The 15,511-nt window shown below is 37.1% G+C and overlaps 1 protein-coding gene across 1 annotated transcript in view; it reads right to left on the bottom strand.

Moving 5' to 3' along the window:
• The window catches only part of TMEM232 (transmembrane protein 232), a gene marked incomplete at its 5' end in the record, with an annotated part of 464,990 nt that overhangs the window by 434,394 nt on the left and 15,085 nt on the right, over positions 1-15,511 (bottom strand). The window contains 2 exons of the mRNA XM_006876811.1: positions 3,478-3,647; positions 10,790-10,889. Coding sequence (XP_006876873.1) covers positions 3,478-3,647; positions 10,790-10,889 — 270 coding nt within the window. The remainder of the gene's footprint in view (positions 1-3,477; positions 3,648-10,789; positions 10,890-15,511) is intronic.

Raw genomic sequence — 15,511 nt, 5'->3', positions numbered from 1 at the left:
GCATTTCAGCTCACTAATGCCTAAGATATCAATGTTTATGCGTTCCATTTCATTTTTGACAACTTCCGATTTTCCCAGATATACACTTCGTATATTACATGTTCTGATTTTCAATGGATGTTTACAGCACTTTCTCTTCATTTTGAGTAGTGCCCCATCAGAAAATGAAGGTCCTGCAGGTTTTACTCCATTTGCATCCTCACAGTCAACTCTACTCTGAGGAGGCAGCTCTTCCCCAGTCGCATTTTCATTGCCTTCCAACTTTAGGGGCTCATTTTCCGGCACTATGTCTGACAGTATTTATCTGCTATTCATAAGGTTTTCAGTGACTAAATTTTGGAAGTATTTCATCACTCCTTCTTCTTAGTCTGTCTTTGTCTGGAAGCTCATCTGAAACTTATCAACCATGAGTGACCCTGCTGGTATTTCAAATACCAGTGGCATAGCTTTCAAAATCAAAGCAACTCACAAGCCACCACAGTACAACAAACTGATAGACGAGTGGTAGAGTTATTCCTTTATATCCCACTAAAGTGTCTATTTTACAGTAGTATGCAAGGGAAACCAATATTCATAATACAGCTAAATATTTTAACATAATTTCTCCTCTTTTACCTATTCAGACTATGCCTTGATCCCTGTATCACAGACCCCTGTTGTTTCAAGGTTGAGCATACATTACTATTTGCCTCTGTCTCATTAAGCCAATGCAAGGCTGCCTAAGGGTTCCCCTATTTACCTTGTTCTTCCATCCCCTTCCCCTTTCTTGGGTATTGCCCTTCCCAACACCTGAACTATGATGTGTCTATCCCCTACCCTATACTCTACCATCCTCTGCCTCCTCACCCCTCATCCTCACCTTTCCCCCCTGCCCCCAGGTAACCAAAAAGTTGTTTGTTTTTTCATCAACTCTACTCAAGTTATTCCAGAGTATAGAAAAGTATGGAAAACTTTCTAACAGATAACATTGTACTTTAAGATATAACTTGAAATGCTCTTTTTGACTATGAATGTGACACCATTCTTTTTCAGTTTGACATTCTCAGTATAGTAAGCCATATGATTGTCTGATTCACAATGGCCAATAACAGTCCCCTTCTGCTCACTAATACCTAGGATATTGATTTTTATGAGTTTCATTTCATTTTGGGCTTCCAATTTTCTTAGATTTATACTTCATATATTCCATGTTCTAATTATTGATGGATGTTCCCACTGTTTTGTCTCATTTTGAATTGTGCCCAATTAACAAATGAAGGTCTCAAAAGCTTTGCTTCATCTGTATCATCATGATCAATTTTACTTTGAGGAAGCAACGCTTCCCATCATATTTTGGGTACTTCCATTGAGAGGCTCATCTTCTGACATTATAACAGATAATGTTCAGCTTCAATTTATATGATTTTCAGAGAAAGATCCTTCAGAAGTATTTTGCCTCTCCTTCTTCCTAGTCTGTCTTAGTCTAGAAGTTCTGCTGAAACCTGTCCACCATAAGTACCTCTGCTGGTATTTAAAAACCAACGGTATAAAAAACAAACAAAACAAAACAAAAAACCAATGGTATACCTTCCAGCACTACAGTAACACACCAGCCTCTAAAGTACGGCAAACTGACAAAGGAATGATAGCCATAAGGTATGTTGTGTTGTTGTTAAGTGCTTTAATGCCAATTCTGATTCATAGCCACCCTATGTAAAAGCTCCTGAGTTTGTATATCTTTGCTGGAACTCTAAGTCTTATTTTTCTCTCACAGAGTGACTGGTGGGCTCAAACTGCCAACTATGTGATTCACAGTCCAATGTTTATTATACAAAGTCACCATGCTGCCATGAGGTATGTTGCTGTTGTCAAGTGTCATTGAGTTGGTTCTGACTCCTAGAGACCCTGTGTAGGGTTTCTGAGAAGCTGCTGGTAGGACTGAACCACCAACCTTGAGCTTAGCAGTCCAGTGCTTATCCTACAGTGCCACACCGGGATTCATAGGTAGATACACAAATAGTTCATTTCAGTTGTGTTTGTAGAATACACAATATATTACATGTCCGGAATTATATGATTAAGACAGATGTTGTTTGTTGTGGCTAAGTGCTGTCCAGTTGGTTTAGACTCAGTGACCCTGTTTAGGATTTCCAAAGGACAACTGGTGGGTTTGAACTGCCAGCCTTGTGGTTAGCAGTCCAGTGCTTATCCTTCAGCACCACACTAGGATCTGCTTTACTCTAAAGTTGATCACTAGTGTCTGAGGTAGAAATTAAAATAAGAATTTTCATATGCTAACATTATTTTGTGATAGTAGTGAAGGTTTTGTGGTAAGTTTGAGCCACAATCAATGCACCTAAAGTACAACCCAACACCATTTCTAGTTCATTTTGCTGTGTATGTGCAACAAAGGTGACAAAAATTAGTTCATTCTTAAATCATTCTCTCAGTGAAGACTTGTATAGTGTTGTGAAGTTGGACAGGTTTCATGAAAGCTTCCATACAAAAACTAAATACTATCTGGCTATCTATTTCCAAACATCAGCCCATGATTCATAGTGTCCAATCCTGCTTTGTGAGGTTTGCTATAAGTTGGGGTACAATATGATGGCAGCTAACCACAAACAAAAACAAAAAACAAAAGTCCCTACTGTCCAGTCAATTCCAACTTAATTTGTAACTTAACTTGTAAAGTTAAACTGCCTAAAGGATATCCAAGGCTTTAAATCTTTACAGTAACAGACTGCCCATCTTTCTCCTTGTGAGCAACTGGTGGGCTACAACCACTGATCTTACAATGAGTAGTGGAGGTCTTAACCAAAGAGCCACCAAAGCTTCCCTAACAACAACCCAAAATGCCCAAACCCACAGTCATAGAGTTGATTCCAACTCATACTAACTCAAGGACAGAGTAAAACTGCTCCCTAGTGTTCCCAATACTAAAACTTTAGAGGAGGATACAGCTTCTTCTTTCTCCTGTAGAGTGGCTAGTGGGTTTGAAAGGCTGAACTTGCGATTAGCAACCCAATACTTCACCCATTGTACCGCTGAGGCTCCTTCTTCTTTTTTTTTTAACAAACAAAATCATAAACTATACTTTCAAACAATCTTTCATCTAAATGATTACAATCCCCTTCCTGAAAAAACAATTATCCTGCTTCCTCCCTGTGGCTTCTTATTTTTCACAAATCAACAAAGCAAAATATTTTTGATGTACACATACAAAACAAAAAAATACATATTCATCTAAATGTCCATAAGTCTCATTTTGCAAGACTGCCTCCTGCCCACAGTAATGTCTACTGATTGACAGGCACAATTATTTAATCACATTGTTATTTTGTTCTTAAGTACTGTGAGTCAATTCTGACTCATAGCAACCCTGTATAGGGTTTTCAATGAGCTGCTGATTGGATTTGAACCACCAGTCTTGTGGTTAGCAGTCCAGAGCTTATTCTACAGTGTCATACCAGGACTCCATATCATAGAATATATTACCTTTATGTAGGAATACACATTTTCGTCGTCTTCTGTGTTTCCTTTATGACTAAAAGTTGATTCAGAAAATAGTACTCTTTCATACATAATTTCTGAGGTTTTCAGGATGAATGCCACATTTGAAAAGATGTTTGGATACTTATAATATGTATCTTCTGATAAAGAAAGTGCTATTGTAAGAAAAAATAATTTTTGAGAAATATTTCATTAGTATTTTGTATTGTGCTTCATTTGTCTATTATTTACTAAGCTATAATTATATGCGATACTTGGATTCTGAAATTGCTGTACATTTTCCTCATCTATAAAGATTTATAATGTTATGTATGACCCCTGGTGGTGTAGTAGAAAACTACAATGTAAATAATTGATCCATAAGAGTTTATATTAATTCAGATAGCAATTGGATAATGGTTGAATGCCCAATTAAGTATAGTTACTGCTCAACAAAGCTTGGAGGCTCCCAGCTGGAAATAAATCAAATTATAATAGATACTTTATTCATAATGGATACTTGGAAATTACTTATTCTATACACAAATCAATATCATTGTTTTTAACCCAACTTTTCCTAGTTTCCTTTCTTCCTAAGATATTATTGATTTTTAAAGCATATATTTAAATATGGACAACAATAGCATCACTCGACTTAAGATTGTATGATGTTTAGCAAAACCATCTTTGTGCGGTTCTTCCTATAAACTTTCCCATAACCTTTGATTTCCGGTCCATATACTTAGTAGAAAAGCTCATAGTGACCATTCTGATGAGGCCACATAGATAGATAGCAGCTGCTAGTGGCCTCAGGCAAGAAACAGACAGTTGCTGCAAATAGACATATAGCCTTAGGCATTACTTATCAGTATTTGGTGAGAGGTCAGAATCTGGGAATATTATCCTTATATGAAACAGAGATGTTGGTTCTCTTAGGGAATATTCTTAAAGAATAGTTAACATGAGAACTGGAGATTTTATTAAAATGATTTTTCATAACTGGTTTACTATCATCATCTAAGTATTTAGTGAGCCATTACATCTAATGTTGTAAGGTGTTATATGATAGACATGGATTCTTATTCGGTCTGTCTACAGTCTCAATGGCACTTAACAACAACAACAACAGTCTCCTCTTAGTCTTGCACTAGTGGTACTTACTGATCAGTCTCCAAAACCCTTCTACTATTACCTCCTATTCCTTTCTCCATGATGTTTACCATCAAATAGTCTTCCTTTTTCTGTATACTGACTTTCCTTCCCTTAGTCTGCAACATACTAATCTTTTCTTCTCTTCATCTTACTTTTTAATCCAAACGATTGACTAATATTTTTCCTTCCCTTTGCAATTATGCTTTTTGAACCAGTTCGTAACCTCTTATCTAATGTATAAACATTGCCCTAGGAAAAAAGACTTTATGATCTGCTCCCATAAATATTACAGCCTAGGAAAGCCTATAGGGCAGTTCTACTCTGTCATATAGTGCCACTATGATCTGGAATTTACTTGATGGCACACAACAACAAATTTTCACTTCACTCTTCACTGTCCTCCAGTCTGAATTTTTCTTCCAACGCTTAACTGGGAATTCTCTGTAAACATCAACAATGACTTTTTGATTGCAAAGAATAATCACCAATTTTAAGATGTTCCATCACCGATTTTCACTATTTAACGGAGGCGTCCCTGGGCAATGAAAACCATGAACATGCTCTGAAGTTTGAATCTACAAAGAGGTTCTTCAGAAGAAAGGCCTGAGTATCTACTTCTGAAAAAATCAGACGCTGAAAAATCCTGTGGAACACAGTTCCACTCTTACACAAGTGGGTTGTCATGACTCAGCATCCACTTGAAAACAGCTGGATTTTTTAACATGGAACTAGTAATTCTGTGGTGGAATTCCCACCTTCCTTATGGGACACCCAAGTTTGATTTCTAGCCAATGTACCTCATGTGTAGCTGCCACTCATGTGTCAGTGTAGTCTTGCATATTGCAATAATGCTAAAAAATTTCCTTGACCCTTCAAAATCAACAGACTAGAAAAATGATCTGTCAATATACTTCCAAGAATCACTCAACAAAAACTCTAAGGATCAATTTGCAACAGATCAAAAGGATGGTGCAGGACCATGCAGCATTTCTTTATACTGTGCATGGGGTCACCATGAGTCATAGCAGCTAACAACACAACTATTTAATACTTGTACAGTTCTTGATAATTTTAGTCTTCTTGAACTTCCCCTCCTTGGATTTACATGTCATTACTCCCTCATATTTCACTTAAGTTCACTTAACTCCAATAGGAGTCCTGGTGATGCAGTCATTAAGCACTTGACTGCTAACCAGAAGATTAACCCACAACCAATCTACAAGAGAAAAATATATCAGAAAAGAAAAACTTCTGTAAAGATGGCTAACCTTGGAAACATTATGGGGCTGTTACACTCTGCCCTATGTTGTTGTTGTTGTTATGTGCCGTGAATTGGTTCCAACTCATGGTGACCCTTCACAGGTTTCCAAGGCTGTAAATGTTTACAGGAGCAGAAAGCCTCATCTTTCTCCCACGGAACAGCTAGCAGTTTCAAACTACTGACCATGAGAGTGGCAGCCTGATTCTTAACAACTATGCTACCAGAGCTCCATAGGGTTGCTTTAAGTCCAAATCTACTCAACAGCAGTAGATTTTGTTAGTCAAGATAAACTTATGCTCCTCCTTAACTCCTCATTTTCCTTTATGCTCATATACACCCTAATCCAATGGATCACTTAGTACAGTCTTTTTTTTTTTTCTTTTTCAAAAGTATTTCAATCTATCACATTTTAACTGCACTATCTCATCCGTTAGCTTCGTTTATCAATACTACTGCCACAGCTACCTAGTTATCTGCATTCATACAGCCTTTACTCCAGTCCAGCATCTCCATAGCCACTGTTGTTGTTGTTAAGTCCTGTTGAGTCATTTCTGACACATAGCAACCCTAACAGAACAAAGAGCCACTTGGTCCTATGCCATCCTCACAATTGATGCCACTGTGCCAATCCATCTCATTAGGGTCTCCCTCTTTCGCTGTGCCTCCACTTTCGGCAGCATGATGTCCTTCTTCAAGGACTGATCCCTCTTGATAATATGTCCAAAGAATGAGAGACATGATTTTCTTTTTCCAGTGACTAGTAACCCCTGATAATATGTTCAAAGTATGAGAGATGAAGTCTGGCCATTGTGCCTTCCAAGAAGCACACTGGCTATACCCTTTCCGACACAGATCTGTTTGTTCATTTGGCAGTCAATGGTATTTTCAATATTCTTCTCCAACACCATAACTCAACTGCACCAATTCTTCCACAGTCTCCCTTATACACTATCCAACTTTTACATGCATATGAGGTTATTGAAAATACCATGGCTTGGGTCAGGCACACCTTAGTCCTCAAACTGACATCTTTGCTCTTCAACACTTTAAATAAGTCTTGTGCAGCAGATTTGCCTATTGCAATGTGTTGTTTGATTTCTTAACTGCTGCTTCCATGAGTATTGATGGTTGATTCTAGCAAAATGAAATCTATGGCAACTTAAATATTTTCTCTATTTATAAGGATGTTGTTTATTGATCCAATAGTGAGGATTTTGTTTTCTTTACATTGATGTGCAACCCATATTGAAGGCTGTGTTCTTTGATCTTCATCCCTAAGTATTTTAAATCCTTTTCACTTTCAGCAAAATTCTATCATGTAATCTCCAGCATCATTTTTATCACCAAGGCCATATTTTCAAACTACTGACCCTTCCTCTTTGTTTACAACCTTTGCATTCCAATCACCAGTATATAGCTTTACATCTTGATTGCATGATTGATGAATTGCACACAGAAGAAGCTGGTAGAATTCTTCAATTTCATCACCACTGGCTTTAGTGGTGGGTGCATAAATTTGAATAATAGTAGTATTAACTGGTCTTCTTTGTAGGCATCTAGATATTGTCAAGTGTGGCAACAGTAGTAAGGTTGGCCCAGGATCAGGCAATGTTTCATTTTGCTGTGCATAAGGTCACTATGGGTCGGTACCAATTCAATGGCACCTAACAACAACAGCAGATACTATCCTATCACAGATGGAGCTGTACTTCATGATTGATCTTGATATGTCCCTTTTGATGGTGAATTCCTTTTCAACTTGTAATTCCTAGCATAGCAAACTATGTGATTTTCAGATTCAAAATGGTAAATATCAGTCCATTTCAGCTCATTAATGCCTAGTATATTGATGTTTATGCATTCCATTTCATGTTTCACAATTTCCAATTTTCCTAGAATCATACTTCATACATTACATGTTCCGATTATTAATGGAAGTTTACAGCTGTTTCTCCATTTTGAGTTGTGCTCCATCAGCAAATGAGGGTCCAGAGGGCTTTACGTCATTCGCATTATCTCGGTCAAGTCAGAAGACAGCTCTTCCCCAGTCACATTTTGAATGTCTTCCAACCTGAGGAATGCATCTTCCAGCACTATATCTGACAGTATTCTGGTGCTCTTCATCATGTTTCAATATTCAATAACCTGGTGCTATTCATAAGGTTTTGAGTGACTAGTCTGTCTATCCTTCTTCCTAGTCTGTCTTTGTCTGGTAGTTCAGCTGAAACCTGTCCACCATTGGTACCCTACTGTTATTTAAAATACCCGTGGCATAGTTTCCAGAATCACAGCAACACACTAGCGACCAAAGTACAACAAACTGACAGATGAGTGGTGGCTTGGCTTTTGATCATATGTTATCTCTTAAAATGGTTGAACATTACAGGGGCCAGCCTTGCACGAATGGGTTCCAGGAGGCAGACTGAAGATTAAAGTGACAGGAAACTCAAGGTGGTCAGTCGAGAGTGATTTAATGTCTTACAGATTCAATTTAAATACATAACTTCTTAGTTATGAGGGAGAGGGCAAATCACACATCTTTAATTAAATGATTCTCAAGACCTTTAGCTATATCACAATACTATTGACATCATACAGTGAGAATAATATGTTGGAAATTAGTACGTGTAAAGATTGGTTTTGTAGATAGGGAACACAATTTCCAGGATAATTATAAAGACGTGGATCAAGAACTACATGCTACAATAGTAACATACTAAGGTAATTTTCTTAACTGACTTATTTTTCTGCTATACATGTCCGTGTGCTCTTGGCCCATTGCCAGTGGCTAGCAAGGTCTTCCTTGTAGCTCTCTCCAACGTCTTCCTTGGTTTAGAGAACTGCAGCCAAGTGGGCTTCACACACTTTCCTTAAATCCTACAGAACATCAGCCATTTCTTTTGGCTACATGACTGGGTATTTTTTCCATCTTCTTTTTGTGCTTTCTGCATCATTCAATATTTTGCCCACTGAATGCTCCAGTATTGCAAGTTGAGGTTTGAATTGTTTCTTTGGTTCTTTCTCCTTGAGAAACGCTGGGTGTATGCCTCCTTTTTTTGTTTTCTAACTCCAAATCTTTATACATTTCATTATAATTGACTGTCTTCTCAAGCTTCCCTTTAAAATTTTCTGTTTAGCTCTTTCAATTCCTCATTTCTTCCATTCTCTTTTGCATCTCTAAGCTGGAGCAAATATCAGAAACTCTTCTGGTTTCTAATTTGTCCTTTTCTTTCTTGCTTGTCTTTTTAATTAACTTTGGTTTTATTCTTGTATGGTGTTCTTGATGTCATTCCACAACTTGTTTGTGATCATTAGTGTCTAGTGCATAAAATCTTTTGAATTTACGGATGATCTCTAAATTCATGTCAGGGATGTTCATGGTTATATTTTGGATCACATGGACTTGTTTAAATTTTCTTCATCTTCAGCCTGAAATTGCCTATGAGCAATTGATGGTCTGTTCAACAGTTTATACCTGGCCTGGTTTTGGCTGATGATATACAGCATTTATTTCCACCATCTCTTTCCACAGTTGTAGTCAATTTGATTTCTGTGTATTCCATCTGGGGAAGCTCATGTGTATAATCATCTTTCATACTGTTTGAAAAAAAAATTTTTTGCAATGAAGAGGACATTGGTCTTACAAAATTCTGTCATGTGATCTTCAGCATCATTTTTATCGCCAAGGCTACAACTTCCAAATACTGTTCCTTCTTCTTCATTTCCTTCTTTGGTGCATAAATTTGAACAGTAGTGGTAATAGCTGGTCTTCCTTGCACTGTTGTAGTTCAGTGAAGTTGAGTTGGTTCTGACTCATAGGAACCATGTATACGGTTTCCAAAGAGCTGCTGTTAAATTTGAAGCACAGACCTTGTGGTTCAAAGCGACCCTGAGGTCCAGTGTTCATCCTATAGTGCCATACTAGGCCTTCCTTGTAGGTGTATCGATATTATCCTATCACAGACAGCATTGTACTCAAAGATAGGTCTTGAAATTTTCGTTTTAATAATGAATGTGATGCCATCCCTCTTCAATTTGCTACTTCTGGCATAGTAAGCCATATGATTATCAGACTCAAACTGGCTAATACCAGTTCATTTCAGCTCATGATGTTTATGCATTCCATTTCATTTTTGACAACTTCCAATTCATACTTTGTGCATTCCATGTTCCAATTATTATTGAATGTTTACAGCTGTTTCTCTTTGTTTTGAGTTATGCCCCATCAGCAATGAAGGTCCCTAAACTTTATTCCATTCATGTCATCACAGTCAACTGTACTTTAAGGAGGCAGCTCTTCCCCAGTCATATTCTGAGCACCTTTAAACCTGAGGGACTCATCTTTCCAGCACTGTATCTGACAATATTCTGGTGCTATCCATCATATTTCATTATTCAACATTATGGTGCTGACAGTGTTTCACTGCTATTCATTAGGTTTTCAGTGGCTTATAATTCAGAAATAGTCCACCTCCCCTTCCAAGTCTGTCTAACTCTAGAAGCTTGATGGATACCTGTCCACCATGGGTGACCCTTCTGGCATTCAAATTACCAATGGCATAGTTACCATCATCACTGAAACACTCAAGCACTCACAGTGTGACAAACTGAAAGATGAGTGGTGGTAACGGCCACTAGTGCTAACTTATTGCAACATGAACTTAACTTTTCAGCAGCAGTGAGACGGATACTATTACAGGTGATGAAACTGAGTCACAGAAAAGGCCACACAGCTATATAAGTACACAGTTATTTGGCCTAGAAACTGTACTTTTCAACTCGCAGCTATAATCTTTCATAAAAAATAAAATATAATTTACAGTCTTTAAAATGCAAGTATGAGTTTCTGAGAACATGACTATAACATAAATCATTTATAAATTTAGTGAATAATGGATAGTCTACCTTGTAAATATGGTCGAAGCCTAAGTAAATGCTCTTTAAAATCTGCTAAGCAACCATGAAAGCAAAATATAAAAAGTCGTAAGAAGACCAAATAGCCGATCTGTCAAAAGAGAAAGAAGAAAGCATTTCTGGTGTTACATAAAGAAATGTTTCTAAACCATAAGAAGTAAACTAATTCATCATTATACTTACTTTTGGTAAAACAATGTCCAACTCACCTGATATTATGTTCTTTTGAAATAAGTTTAAAATATTTATATCAGAGTTGAATCACAAGTTCAGTCAAAAGGCTAATATATCATCTCTACATTACATATAATGACCAACAATGAATGCAGTTTGGTTCTATGTCCTTTTGAGTAGTGCTTTGAAAATTATAGGTTATGTCCCTTACGTGGTTCATGAAATCAACTGAGAAGAGTTTTTATATTAAATAAAACAGAAAAAAATTCAAAACACATCACATTGCCCCTTCTTTCATACATAGATAAGTGTGTGTGTTAGTGTGTGTGTTATATATGGTTGAGATTGCAATATAGAAGATACTTCTTATGTGTACCAGCCAAAACAATTTGAGAAACATTGCTTTAAATAGTGTTGAAAAATATTCTCTTATGCTTAAGTATGCTGTACAAAGCTCCCATTCCTATAAGAGGAAAAAAATGCAATTACTGTATAAGCACTATAAAAAGCTTTACTTCTCTGTAGTTTTAAAAAATGCATCATAAAAATATTATTTTCACAGACTACAGAAATTAATATATTCAAAAGTATATAATATGTAAGATTTCACAGAAAATGAGGGAAAAAAACCACATGAGACTGTTAAATTAATAAGTGGCATTACTGAACTATGAACCCAGGATATGTAGATTACACCAAAAGCCATACAATTTTTACTCTAGCAGTAATTTGCAAATATTTTAGACTCTGTTAGTAAAATATATATTGATAATTCATGTATAAATGTATTCCTAAATTTAAAACATATACTATTTGTGAATTCAAAAATGTTTGTGGGGCATGCCCAAGAGTTTTACTTGTGCATACATAATACTGTAATTTCCTAAAAGATTGAAGTTAGATAAGGAGGAAGTAGAGGGCAACAAATCATTTAAAAGAGTTACATTATTACGGATGAAAGCATTAAAGGTGGAATTCCAGTAGACAACGGAAATTGGAAAAACTAGGCAATTGGAAATAATTGTTGATATTGTTGCTGTTATGTGTTGTCAGTCGGTTCTAAGACACAGTGATCCTATTCCCGACAGAATAAAACACTGTCTGGTCCTCAAGCACAACTGTTTTGCTTGAGAATATTGTTGCAGCCAGGTAACAATTCATCTGCTTGGGTTTTTTTCTCTTTTTCAATGACCCTCCACTTGTCCAAGAATGATGTCTTCTCCAGGGACTGATCCCTCCTGACAACATGTCCAAAGAACAACAGACAAAGTCTCATCATCCTCACATAATGTTGTACTTCTTCCAAGACAGATTTGCTTGTTCTTTTGGAAGTCTGTGGTACTTTCAATATTCATTATCAACACCATAACTCAAGTGCATCAATTTTTCTACAGTATTCATTATTCACTTTCCAACTTTCACACACATATAAGATTAGTAAAAATACCACAGCTTGAATCAGGTGCACCATAGTCCTCAAACTGACATCTTTGCTCTTGAGCACTTTAAAGAGGTTTTGTGCAGCAGATTTGCCTAATACAATCCATCCTTTGATTTCTTTACTGCTGCTTCCATGAGTGTTGACGGTTGATGTGAGCAAAATGAAGTATTAGACAAATTCAATCTTTTCTCCATTTATATTGATGTTACTTATTGGATCAGTGGTGAGAATTTTTGCATTCCTTACACTGAAGGGCAATCAATACTGATGGTTGTGGTCTTTGATCTTCATCAGTTATTGTTGTTATTTGTTAAGTGCTGTTGAGTTGGTTCCGACCCATAGAGACCCTGTATAGGATTTCTGAGGAGGAGCTGGTGAGCTTGAACTTCCTCAATTCTTCAATTTCATCATCACTGGTTTTAGTGGTTGGTGTATAAACTTTAATAATAGTGGTATTAACTTGTCTTCCATGTTATTGTTAAGTGCCATGGAGTCGGTTCTGACTCATTGAGACCCTGTATAGGGATTCTGAGGAGAGACTGGTGTGTTTGAACAGTTGATCTTGCAGTTCAAAATGACCTTGCAGTCCAGTGTTTTACCAGACAGGAATCCTGTCTTCCTTGTTGTTGTTGTCATGTACCATCAAGTCAGTACCAACCCAGAGTGGCTTATGCACAGCAGAATGAAACACTGCCGATCCGGGGCCAACTTCACTACTTTGCCATGCTTGAGCCCATACATGCTGCCACTTGACCAGTCCATCTCGTTGGGGGTCTTCCTCTTTTTCTCTAACCCTTCAACTTACCAAACATGATATCTCTCTCCAGTGACTGGTCCCTCCTGACAGTATGTCCGAAGTATGAGAGACGAAGGTTGACCATCTTGGCCTCTAAGGAGCACTCTGGCTGCACTTCTTCCAAAACAGATCTATTGGTTCTTTTGGCAGCCCATGGCACTTTCAATGTTCTCTTCCAACACCATAACTCAAAGGCATCAATTCTTCTACGGTCTTCCTTATTACAATTGGGTAAAAAATATAAACAATGTGCTCAATGGTTAAGAATTAATTTTATATATATTTTATTGTCATCAGGAATATAAAAGTCAAAAAATGCAGAATGGTCACTAAAGGAGACGAGATGAAAAAGAGAACTAAGTCATATTTTGAGTCCTGGTGAGGCACTATAGGAAAAGCACTGGAGCACTAACTGCAAGGTCAGTGATTGAAAATCCTATATGGGGCTGCGATGAGTCAGAATCCACTCAATGGCAGTAAACAAGTCAGATTTTTTATATGTTTTTCCATGTTTTTCTTCCATTGTTGTTGTTGTTGTTAAGTGCCATTGAGTCAGTATGAACCCATAGTGACTTTATGCACTGCAAAACGAAACACTGCCCGATCCTGGGTCAACCTCACAATAGTTGCCATGCTTGAGTCTATCGATGCTGCCACTTGGCCAGTCCATCTCATTGGGGGTCTTCCTCTTTTTCTCTGACCATCCACCTTACCAAACATGATATCCCTTCTCCAGTGACTGGTTCCTCCTGACAACATGTCCAAAATATGAGAGATGAAGTTTGGCCATCCTGGCCTCCAAGGAGGACTCTGGCTGCACTTCTTCCAAAATGGATCTATTGGTTTTTTCGGCAGCCATTGGCACTTTCAATATTCTCCTCCAACACCATAACTCAAAGGCATCAATTCTTCTACTGTCTTCCTTATTCACTGTCCAGCTTTCGCATCCATATGAGGTTATTGAAAACACCATGGCTTGGATCAGGTGCACCTTAGTCCTCAAATTGACATCTTTGCTCTTCAACACTTTAAAAAGGTCTTGTGCAGCAGATTTGCCTAATGCAATATGTCGTTTGATCTCTTGACTGCTGCTTCCCTGAGTGTTGATAGTTGATCCAAGAAGAATGCAGTCCTTGACAACTTCAATCTTTTCTCCATTGATAAGAATGTTGTTTAATGGTCCATTGGTGAGGATTTTTGTTTTCTTGACATTGAGATATAATCCATACTGAAGACTGTGCTCTTTGATCTTCATCAGTAAATGTTTTAAGCCCTCTTCACTTTCAGCAAGCAAGGCTGTACCATCTGCATATTGCAGGTTGTTAATGAGTCTTCCTCCAATCCTGATGCTATGTTTTTCTTCATAGAACCCACTTCTCAGATTATTTGCTCAGCATACAGGCTGAATAAGTATGGTGAAAGAATACAACCTTGTCACACACCTTTCTTAATTCTAAAACATTCAGTGTTCCATTATAAAGTAATAAATATCCATAATAGAAATTTTTGGAAATACTGCAAAAAGAAGATAAAAATTGATCACAACCCCATTATGCAAATAAGGTCATTGCCAACTAATGCCTTGTCTCTTTTTCTCAAGTCCTTCCTCGCTGCAAAGTTTCAGTTCTTTGTATGTTTAATTCCTATTATGTGCTCTATGTATCTTCTCTCATTTGGTCCACATATGAGTCTTATGCCCCAGGTATATCAGAGAGTATGTAGCAGGATTTCTAAGGACTGGGATACTCTATCTCACAAAAAGGTTCTATTTTATGACTCATGAATAGTCTCTCATTTTGGGTTTTTAATAGCACATAATCAGAATGAAATAAAAAATATAATTTTGTAAGAATAACCATTAATTTTAATTGCCTCATATATATCTGATCCTAAAGAAACCTATCTAGATTTCTTTTCTTTCTTTACATTAAACCCATTATGTAAGCTAAATTTATTTGACTAATAATAAATTTTTCAGCTATCAACTATGTTCATTACAAGTAGTGGATCAGTATGACTTCCAAATCCTTATAAAGCCTGAGCTACTAAAGTGACAGAACACTGAAAGAACAACTCAGCTCCTGAAACTGAATAACTACTTAAGGTTATCCATCAGCAAATTTAAATGGAAAAGAAAAAGGCCTAGAAAAGAAGTCCTTAACAAAAAAATATGTTTGTGTGTGTGTGTATAGTTGTTTTTGTTGTTGTTGTCATGTGCTGTGGAGTCGATTCCGACTCATAGTGACCCTGCTTAGGGTTTCTGTAAATCTTTACGGGAGCAGAAAGCATCATCTTTCTCCCA

The sequence above is a fragment of the Chrysochloris asiatica genome, unplaced genomic scaffold (genome assembly GCF_000296735.1).
Source record: "Chrysochloris asiatica unplaced genomic scaffold, ChrAsi1.0 scaffold00416, whole genome shotgun sequence".
Classification (NCBI taxonomy): Eukaryota; Metazoa; Chordata; class Mammalia; order Afrosoricida; family Chrysochloridae; genus Chrysochloris; species Chrysochloris asiatica.
Note: the sequence above shows the minus strand (reverse complement) of the source record. Positions and strands in the feature narration are given on the sequence as shown.